General features: G+C 40.1%; 1 protein-coding gene across 1 annotated transcript in view; it reads left to right on the plus strand.

Annotated features, from left to right (window-relative positions):
* LNPEP (leucyl and cystinyl aminopeptidase) overlaps positions 1–11524 on the plus strand; it is a 91590-nt gene that overhangs the window by 24717 nt on the left and 55349 nt on the right. Inside the window, exon 2 of the mRNA XM_018560229.1 lies at positions 10020–10848. Coding sequence (XP_018415731.1) covers positions 10020–10848 — 829 coding nt within the window. The remainder of the gene's footprint in view (positions 1–10019; positions 10849–11524) is intronic.

An 11524-nucleotide genomic window follows, 5' to 3' on the forward strand; every position in this document is an offset into this window, starting at 1 on the left:
TATATATATATATATATCATAATATTATATAAAATTCTAGAGGGATGCTGCCATATTTGTTACCCTCCTGCATACTGCTTTATATCCTTGTACACTTCTAGCAAACTAGCATAAAAACAGCAATGCTGTGTTTAGAAATATTGCACTATACATCCAGGATGGGCAACCGCATAAAAGTGTTCAGTGATTCCTGTGGAAGACCCACTGCGCTCCCTGTGTATTTCTCAGCAACCCTCATTCAACTCTCTGCATATAAGGATTTTAACCTAAAATCCTAATTTACAGACTTACTGAGAAACAACATGTGAATGTCTCTTGATGCATGTGAATTTTATGTATATATGGCATTTCTAAACCCAAAACCACAAATGCAATATATTGCAGCTTACTAATCCTTAGATGGGGAGGCTGCAATCGTTTTCTTTTTTAGACTTTTAAATTTTTTTTTATTTTCACCTGATAATTGCCCAGTAACACGCTTCCTGTCTCAAGGTGGCTACATTCTATGGAGGACCAATGGAGCTACCCTTGGACAGCAGCATTGTCAGTGTTGGACTCAACTAACAAATTAAATCCCACTCAAGCTAACACTTTTGAAACAGTTACAGCAATAGGTTTTTTTCCTTTTGGGATAAAGGTTTTAAATAAATTTAAAAAAAAGCTGTACCCTGTCAGTGTTAAATGGTTTGTCTAAACCCTATGCCACTTTTGTTGGACTGCTTGGTCTGCTAAAGGAAGTTGAAAAATAACAGATTTCCTGGCTGGATGACAAGGTGAAAAATAAAGGGGAAAAAACGAATGCAGCCGTCTCATCCAAGTATTTGTAAGCTTCAATATATACAATTTTTGAGCTTTGATAAGCCTTTAGAATAAAATAAACTGTCTATAGTGACAAGTATATATCAGGCACCGAGGTAATTCTATTTCACTCATTTCCGTACAGAGACTCATTTTTCTATTGGGAGAAAAAAAAGATGATTAAATAATTAGGTTCATCCTGGAACCGTATCAAGCAGAATACAAGATCACTCATTGCTATCTGAGAATATTATGTTTCCAGGATACAGTCTTCAATTGCAACCGAGCATATTATTTGCGGTGCTCTGTAGAGTTAATATCTATTCTATAAATGTATAGCTGTTACTTCTTCACCTTACAGACCCCATAGGCAATCATTGGTTTTCACATTTTGAGCATTTTACAGAGCTTAGGAACGCGCTGTAAAACGCCCAGGTGTGAACCAGGCCTTAATGTCTCTAATCAATGGATGGCAGTAAAGACCAGACAAGGGTTCTAACCCTTCCCTCGTGCTATCCAAATCTAAGAAAAATGCTTTGAATAAACATATACTGAACAGCCATAACATTATGACCACCCAGCTTATTTAAGTTAGGACCCCCTTTTGTCGCCAAAACAGCTCTGACCCTTCGAGGCATGGACTCTAGACCTCTGAGGGTATGCGCTGGTATCTGGCACCAAGCCATAAGTAACAGAACCTTTAAGTTGCAAGGTGGGGTCACCATGGATTGGACTTCTTTTTTTTTTCCCCCGCACATCCCACAGATGCTCAATTAGGATTGAGATGTTGGGAATTTGGAGGCCCAAGTCAGCAGCTTGAACCTGTTTTACTTGAATCATTTTTGCAGTGTGGCAGGGCGCGTTATCCTGCTGAAAGAGGACATTAGGGAATACTGTTTCCATTAAGGGGTGTACTTGGTCAGCAACATTGTTTAGGTAGGTGCTGCATGTCAAAGTAATATCCACATGAATGGTAGAAGGGTTTCCCAGCATCACATTGACTCTGCCGGCTTGCCTTCTTCCCATAGTGCATCCTAGTGCCATCTCTACCCCAGGTAAGCGACATGCGTGCACCCGTCCATCCACATGATATAAAAGTAAACTTGATTCGGCAGATCAGGCCACCTACTTCCATTGCTTCGTGGTCCAGTTCTGATGCTCCCATGCCCATTTTAGACACTTGGTAGTTGACATGAGTCCACATGGGCAGGCTGACCAATCTGTGGCCACGCACCCACATACGCAATGAACTGTGATGCGCTGTGTGTTCAGACACCTTTCTATCAGAACCAGTATTAACATTTTCAGCAATTTGAGCTACAGTAGCTCTTCTATTAGATTGGACTACATTGGCCAGCCTTCGCTCCCCATGTGAATGAATAAGCCTTGACAGCCCATGACCCTGTCGCAGTTCACTGGTTTTACTTCCTAGTACCCCTTTTGGTAGGTCCTGACCACTGCAGACTGGGTACATCCCACATGAATTGCAGTTTTGGAGTTGCTCTGACCCAGTCATCTAGCCATCATAATCTGTCCCTTGTTTAAGATGCTCAAATCCTTACGCTTGCCCATTTTTTCTGCTTCCAACACATCAACTTCAGGGACAAAAGTTCACTTGCTGCCTAATATACCCCACCCATTTCCAGGTGCCATTGTAACAAAAAAATCAATGGTATTCAATTCACCCCTCAGTGGTTATAATGTTATGGCCTATTGGTGTACATTTGAAAGCCTATTATCAAGGAAAAAGCTACCTCATCACTGCATGGGTTGACTTTTCGTGTATGTCTAGGAGGGGCGTACAAATTGTTTTTTCCTTACCTAATCCCGTAGGGGGCACTTGCCTCTCTCCCTTGTGCACTGGATTGTGAACTGTCCCTTGGCATCCTCTTCTCTGATGCAGGGCTATTCACACTCCATTAAACTTGATGGTGTCAAAGGGCCTTCAACTGCAGGAGCGAAGAAGCTGTGGGCCCTGGTTTTGCAGCATGCAGAATATTTCATGTGTGGTGAGTATGGCTGGAGTACACATCATAGTAGTTAGCTGGCAATAGTGTATAAACTTTGTAGCACTTGGTGTGATAGTGTCACACTGGAGCTTTTCCTGCCAGAAATGTCATGCCTTCCATCCTATCAAATTTGACACATTTCAAAAGATCAGCTTGTTTCCCTTTCCAACTGAGACAATGCAAAGATCAGCTCACTCGGCTCCTAAACTTCTACAGTCTGATTAAACACTCCAGGCAGAGGATTTTCCACACAGAGCATCATGTTCCTTTCACAGCCAGCAAAGAAAACTAATTTCTTTACTTTCTTTTTATTACATTGCTAAGGCTATTTGTTCAGTGTGTTTATTCTGTTTTCATCTTGTCTCCTTTAATATTTCAGTAAATACTACTGAACAAATTTGGTATAGAAAGATGAAAGGCTTCAGCAACGAGCATGTGAATATAAAACAAAGTGCAGGTTAATATTTTCGATTTTAGTTTTTGCTGCATAAGAATACATTGGCAATGTTATTACTTGCAGTGCATTTAGAAAGTATTCAGACCCCCTTCACTTTTTTTCAATTTTATGTTGCAGCCTGATGCTACAGTTTTTTAAATTATTTTTTCTTCCTATTAATCTACACTCTGTACCCCATAATGACAAAGTGAAAACTGAATGTTAGAAATGTCTGTGAATGTATTAAAAATAAAAAACTGAAATATCGCATGTTCTTAAAGTGACATTAAACCCTCAGATTTTTTAACATAAACCAATACTGTAATGTGTGCCTTACTGTAATCCATGGTAGTTTCCCTTCTCTTTGCTGCTCTTCCTTTTTAAATCCTCATGTCTTCTCATGCTTGGGGAGAACTTCCCTTTGCAGCTGAGTGCCTCTTCCTGTAGTGCTGGCTCAGGTTGTGAACCTGCACACAGACATCATATAGCCATTCCAGAGACAAGGCAGTCTGCTGCAAAACAGAAGTTCTGCCCAGCATGAGAAGACATGAGGATTTAAAAGGAAGAGCAGCAAAGAGAAGGGAAACAGCCATGGATTACAGTAAGGCACACATTACAGTATTGGTTTATGTTAAAAAATCTGAGGGTTTAATGTCACTTTAAGTATTCAGACCCTTTAACCAGTACTTTGTTGAAGCACCTTTAGTAGCAATTACAGCCTCGATTCTCTTTGGGTATGACATGACAAGCTTTGCACACCTGGGTTGGGGGATTTTCTGCCATTCTTCTTCTTTGTAAATCCTCTCAAGCTCAGGCTGTTGGACAGCCATTTTTAGGTCTCTCCTGGAATCCTCAATGGGGTTCAACTCAGGGCTCTGGATAGGCCACTCTAGGACATTCACAGAGTTGCCCTAAGCCACTCCTGTGTTGTCTTGGCTGTGTGCTTAGGATCCTTGTCATGTTAGAAGGTGAACCTTCAGCCCAGCCTGAGGTCCTGAGCGCTATGGAACAGGTTTTCATTGAGGATATGTCTGTACTTTGCTCCATTCAGCTTTCCCTCAACCCTGACCTGTCTCACAGTCTCTGCTGCTTAAATACATCCCCACAGCATGATGACCACCATGGTCCACTGTTGGGATGGTATTGGGCAGGTGATGAGCGATGCCTGGTTTCCTCCAGACAGAATGTTTAGAATGGAGGCCAAACAGATCAATCTTGATTTGTATCAGACCAAAGAATCTTGTTCCTCACATTCTGAGAATCCTTTTAGGTGCTTTTATGTAAACTCCAAGCGGGCTTTCATGTGTTTTGCACTGAGAGGCTTCTGCCTAGCCACTCTGCCATAGAGGACAGATAGGTGAAGGGCTGCAGTGATGGTTGTCCTTCTGGAACTTTATCCCATCTCCACACAGGATATCTGGAGCTCAGTCAGTGACTATTGGGTTCTTGGTTACCCCTTACTATGCCCTTCTCCCCCGATTGCTCAGTTTGGCCAGGCGACCAGCTCTTGGAAGAGTCATGGTTGTGCCAAACTTCTTCCAATCATCAAGAATTAGGGAGGCCATTGTTTTTGGGAACCTTCAGTACAGCAGATGTTTTTTTTGTAGCCTTCCCCAGATTTGTGCCTTGCAATAATCAAAAGTCTATTTCCTTTTTAACAGAGATCCCAACATAGAATGATAATGAATATAACATTTATGTTCATTGAAAATAGTTTTATTCCAAAAATTGCATACACCATAGACATTGGACAAACATCTAAAATCCTAAAGTCCAACATATCATTCTATGTTGAGATCTCTGTTAAAGTGGAAATAGACTTTTGATTATTTAGGAGACCCACATAGATTTATTGTTGTTGGTGTGCAGAGCCCTTCCCCTGTGTATATACCGCCTCGCCATAATCATGTCTCTGAGCTCTGCAGGCAGTTCCTTTTGACCTCATGGCTGATACCACGGGGGGGATTTATCATAGCAATTGCGAGTGTTTGAACTTGCACGAAATATATTTGCACCAGATTTATGATGCTAGTGTAATGTTGTTGATAAATGAGGTTTAATAGGCTCCGAGAAAGAAAACTTGTAACTCCAGGCAAAAAGCTTAACTGTCGCATCTTGAAGTGATCATGGGGACTTTTTAAGTTATGATTGTTTTCTTAGATGATGCTCCAGTTTCAGACAGCCCAGAACAAGTGCAGATGAAAACATGTGCATAATGCAGTGCAAGCTCTAGTCAAAACAGGTGCAAAAAAACATACAGTTGAAAACAGGTGCACTTGGCAAAGTAGTGTAAGGTTGGGTCAAAACAGGGTCACATGTTGAAAGACAGATATGCAGATTAGAGCTGCAGCTAACGATTATTTTCATAATCGATTAGTTAGCCGATTATTAAGTTCGATTAATCGATTAATCGGATTAAAAAAAAAAGTCTCCAGTGATGGACTACTAGTTTAGATGGGAAAAAAATGATATAAGAGGCTAAAACTGTCCCAGTATGCATTATCGGCTGTGAGGCCTTCTATAGAGAGGTGTGTGCCTTTCCAAACCATGTCCAATCAATTTAATTGACCACAGATGGACTCCAATCAAGGTGTGGAAACATCTCAGCAACAATCAAGAGACATGGGAGCCACATCAGCTCAATTTCAAGTGTTGTTGCAAAGGATCTCAATACTTATGCCAATGTGATATTTCAGCTTTTCCATTTTCATACATTTGAAATAATTTCTAACATTCTGTTTTCACTTTGTCATTATAGGGAACTAAGTGTAGATTTAATGAAAAAAAAATATAGAATGTAAACAACTGTAGTATCAGGCTGCAACATAACCAAATTGAAAAAAGTAAAGGGGGTCTGAATACATTCTGATTGCACTGTAGTTGAAGACAACTCTTGCTGCACAGATTGCTCTGTTTATAGATATGATCTGTTGGTTCAGGCTTGAATCTGTCACTTTCTATAAATACATTTGCAGAAATTCTGGATTAAACAGACCAACGTGAGACAGCAATATATGGAGTCTGGCGCATTGGTTAGGAGCTCATGTACTGCATGTAACACACTGTAATTATTTTCAAATTGAAAGTGAGAAGAAATCTCACAGGCCTGCCATGTACAATATATTAGTGCAATTTAAGACTAAAATAGAAAATTCTTTAATAATACTGGGCCCCATGTAAGAAATGTGTCTACCTTGTGCTCAGTCATCTTTTGGATCAAATAGATTTTATGAAATAGAAAGGCCTTGACTGGTTGTTTTAGGGCATATGGTAAATAAACAATCCTGACTATATAAAGAGAGATTCCGGCAGAATTCTCAATATCCTATAAATGCAGACTTGGTGCCAACTGGCCACTAACCCACTGAATATATTTGAATATAAAAAGGTTCAAAAACTGTAAGGGGGTTATTCACAAAAGGGTGAAGAGTTTGGAGAAGGCAGGAGAAGTGAACAATCTAGGACAACATAGCTGAACTGGAAAGTGAGCTGAATTGGAGAATTTTTCCAAATCGGCTATTTTGTCCTAGATTGTTCAATTCTCCTGTCTTCCCCAGACTCTTCACCCTTTTGTGAATAACCCTGTAAGGCTGGGCACACACCTTACAACCATCGCAATACTTTTGTCTTGCGATGGTTGTAAGGTACTTTAAAAAACGTACGATCTGCCTATCTTGCATAGGCAGATCGTACTTGCGATGATCGCAAGCCATGCCCCCCTGAGGGGCGGGCTTCCGATGACCTCAATGCCGAACGGGTGCACACCGGCCCGTCCAGCTTTTATCTTACGTGCTACACACCCGCCGAACATCGTACGATGCTCGGCGGGTTTTCAAACATGTTCGTAAGTTTAAAGTCGTGCGACCTTACAGTAGTAGAGGTCGCACGGCTTCCACACACCTTACGATAATCTTACGATCGCGGGATTATCGTACGATTATTATTATTTTTTACACCACCATGGGACCAATAAAAGGAGCCATACAGCATTGCTACCAACAGGAAGCATAAATTTCTAGGACAATTTATGTATATCGCAGAAACATTTTCTATTCCTCAGGTTGTCCTTTACCAATCTCTCTATATTCTTATTATATCCCATATCCTAGCTACCATTTCTATAACCTTAATCTATATTTCTTGACTAAAATTCTGTTCCTTCTGCTTCTATTCTGCATAGCTGTCCCATCAATAGATACAATTGTCAATGTATTAAAACAGGTTTCATCATCAACTGTGGCTTTATCAAATGTTCTCTTTTTATATTGTGCTCTTTTGCAAAATGCTCATTATAAAATGGCAGCTTCCATGAGGCCTGAAGCCTTGTGTTAGCCCTAAGTTGGAGCTTGCACAGGGCTGGGGACTTCCAGTGCCCATGTGATGGCTCTGGAGCCTGAGTGGCCAATGTCTAAACACAAACTCTGTTATGTGGGAGGAAAGGGTGTCGCATGCTTACCTACCGTGTTTCCCTGAAAATAAGACAGTGTCTTATTTTATTTATATACCACCTATATTTCACTAAACTTCAAACACATTTGGGAATAATACTGTAAAGAGCAGACTTTTATAAATCTTCCACCCAGAGTATAGCTAAGCTACTGGCACTGCATGAAGCTAAGGATCATATGAAACCCCTATGTTCATCAGTGCCATCTATTTCAAACCGCATTCGGCTATACGGTGGGCGGAGGAATCTACATAATGTGCAGTCAGGCTGCCGCAAGTTTAGAGCCATGCATTTAAAATAGATGCCTTTCAAAAGGTTACATATTGGCATTAGTTATGAATGTCCTGCATAATACAAATTCTGTAAAAATAAATTTCCAAATGGTCTTCTTCCTGCTGTTCACCTGTTGCTTTTTGTGTAATGTTTTCAAGTCATGCCTGAAAGAAGAAATGAATGAATGTCTGCTCGCCCCTGCGCTTAGTCCCCCTAGAATGATTGAAGTAGTTCGTGCTCACAGGTGTGAAGCTTGCTAAAGCCTTTTTTTTTTACTTCACACCAAATCAAACCCTCTCCATTTGCTTGCATCCCTAATATAAATAAGATTTCAAAATGGTCATATTAATGACTACACCAGCAACAATATCATGAGATGGAATTTTCCTATAATTCATAAGCCAGTTGCTGTATATATTATTCCTTTAACCATTTAAGAGGAACTGCAAGTCAGTTTATAGAACTTATTATTTCCTGCAAACAACTGTAGCCCCATCCCATCTGTCAAGTCTGAGCTTTGAATATGATATGCTTTCTGCCAAATGTTGAACAGTTTATATTTATCATCCTTCTGCCTTGATTTTTTTATTTTTAGTGTTTCAATATCTCACAGCATTATCACAGCGTTTGCTGTAACAGCAAATTATTACAGCATTTGCTGTAACAAGGTGCACCTTTTAATATGCGTGAGTCTATCAAACCTAAGAAAAAGTGGAGTTGGTCTTTCAGGTTGTATGTTGTTTGTTTGTTTTTGTTTGTTTTTTGTTTTTTTTATAAATTTTATATCTGCTTTGCATACAAACAATCTTTTTTGTTTTACAAATAAACATTTAATATGTGACAAAAGATTCCCAGAAGAGTGTGTGTTGGGAAAAAAGGCAGTGAAGTAGAACAGCCTGCTTAACGGCTGCATTTGTGTAAATGAAACATCAGATTAGAGAATGACTCATTGGTCTCATGACCCAAAGAACTTTGTAAACAACCCCAACATAGTTGAAATTATAAAATGTATATCTATTTGAAATGAGACTAGAGCTCTACTTGCTGGTTAGATGGAAGACTACAAATATTGTGCAATATTCCATAGATCTAAGAGAAAAATATTTTTACATTTTTTTTTTTAAAAATAATGTAATAAAATAATATTTAGAATTATTATGTTATTTTTATTATTACAGACAGTCCCCGAGTTACATACATCCGACTCCTACTTACAAACGGAGGCTGTTACTGTTAAGCAGGGGAAGTTGTATTGCTCCCACGCTCGTAACGATGAGGAGTGCCCACCTTCTTGGGTCTGGTTTGTAGTACTGTACATGCATTACAGGAAGTTGGCTCTTGTTAGATTGCAGACGAGGGGTACCCGCCTCTTCTTCCAGGTCACTATGAGGTTTTTACTGCTGCCTTTATCCTCAGAAAGATTTAATCTCACTTCCTGTCCTTTGAGACAACAGGAAGTGAAGGGAAATCCTACCCCTAGGAAGGGCACTTCACTCCTGTAAGAGTGATCATGGGAAAGAGTTGTCTCCACTGAAGCTTTAGAACCAATCCTTGTTTCTACGACAACCCAAAATTTTCAAAATCCAATTGTCACAGGGACAGAAAGTGAGGTGAAACCTTCTGAACAGGGGCACACACCGCAAAACAAACTACAGGGGGTAAACCCTTCCCTGTGCTATCCAAAACAAAAACATTTTTGTCTCGAGTTGCAATTAAAATTTTTTAAACAAATGAATCTGCGCTTCTGGAAAAATAAAATTTAGTAATAAATTAAATAAATTAATAAAGTAAGAATAAATGTGAATATATGTGAATACCTATACCCAAAAATTTTTTACCTGTTCCAACTTGCATACAAATTCAACTTAAGAACAAACCTACAGTCCCTATCTTGTTCGTAACCCGGGGACTGCCTGTATTGTCTAAACTTTTCCTTTTAACACAAAGTGGTTTATACTTAAAATCTAATGTTATGCTTTTTCTCTTCAATGTAATACTCTTGGCTATTGAACCGCTATTTAAGAACTGATAATCATAACATATTTATATTTTTCAGATCGGACCCAGTTGCCCAGAAACATGATTGAAAACAGTATGTTTGAGGAGGAACCAGATGTGGTTGATCTGGCTAAAGAGCCTAGTTTAAATCCTCTGGAATCTGACGAAGTAGAGTATGAACCACGGAGCTCGCGATTATTAGTGCGTGGCTTGGGAGAGCACGAATTAGACGATGACGAAGATGATTATGAATCTTCAGCAAAGCTGCTGGGCATGTCTTTTATGAACAGGAGTTCTGGTCGGAGTAACCCTGGGAACTACAGACAGGTTCAGGAAGGACTATGTCCTACACCTTCGGCAAGGACAGTGATAGCGAGTGTCGCGGTTGTTGTCATTTTAGTGTCCATAGTGACGGTGGTTTACCTGCTTCCAAAGTGCACATTTACCAAAGATGGTTGCCATAAGAAAAACCACTCAATGGAACTGGTTTACCCTATAGCTACTAATGGAAAACTCTTCCCCTGGACGAAAATCAGACTTCCAAGCTCCATCATACCACTGAAATATGACATTTCTCTGAATCCCAATCTGACCACCATGGAGTTTTCTGGTAGTGTTCAGATTAAAATGCAAATTGTAGAGGACACCAAAACTGTTGTACTTCATAGCTCAGGTCTGCAAAATCTTGAGGCAAGTGTCAATTTAACTGGAGGGTCCATTCACAAGCTCAACGTTTTGGAATATCCAACATTTGACATGATTGCGATGGTTTTACCGGAAAAACTGTCAAAAGGAACGGAGTTCACTCTCAGTATTGATTATTGTTCCAATTTTTCCAGTTCTTATTATGGATTTTATAAAATCTCCTATGCGGATGAAGTCGATAGGTAATTGGCTTTTGTTCTCTTATTTGCTTAAAACAGTGCGCCAGAAGCTCCGCTTTAAACAGCTATGATGGGAATGGCAGGGAGACTAAACGCTACCCAGAGAGTAACTGTTTTGTATGAAGTTGTGCTTTAGAATTAGTTCTAACTCCTAGTTAGTTAAGTTAAAGATCTACAGAACTAAAATACATATATGGTGTTTTAACAACCAAAGGATTTATATTTCTGTCCATCCATTTCTGAGATTTTCATAACTTTGCCACATAGCACAGCCCTTTCTGGGGGATCACTTTACTTGCCTTTCTGAATAAGTTGTTTATTGTATCGGACGTCCCTTTTGGTTATACGTGGGACAGACCACAGGCTCCAAGACCGGTGCCCGGAGCCTCTTGCCCCCCTCCCTTTCTCTGGTGGTTGGAGGTGTGCTGGCATCTCATACAATGCAGGTCCCATAGCCATGCATTAAAAATGTGGATGGCAAGAGACCGTCCTCGATTCAGAGTGGAGGGGTAAGCACCAACTGACTGGGGAAAGGGGATCTGGTTACTAAAAGTGCTGTATGCAACTCCCCTAGACATAAACAAGTAGTTGACCCTTGCTGTGTGGGGGTAGCCCCATTACAAGGGTAGTCCGCCCCCCCCCCCCCCATCTTTTGGCGGGTTTTATGCTTTCGTGCTTT

The sequence above is a fragment of the Nanorana parkeri genome, unplaced genomic scaffold (genome assembly GCF_000935625.1).
Source record: "Nanorana parkeri isolate BGI_ZX_2015 unplaced genomic scaffold, ASM93562v1 scaffold441, whole genome shotgun sequence".
NCBI classification, from domain to species: Eukaryota; Metazoa; Chordata; class Amphibia; order Anura; family Dicroglossidae; genus Nanorana; species Nanorana parkeri.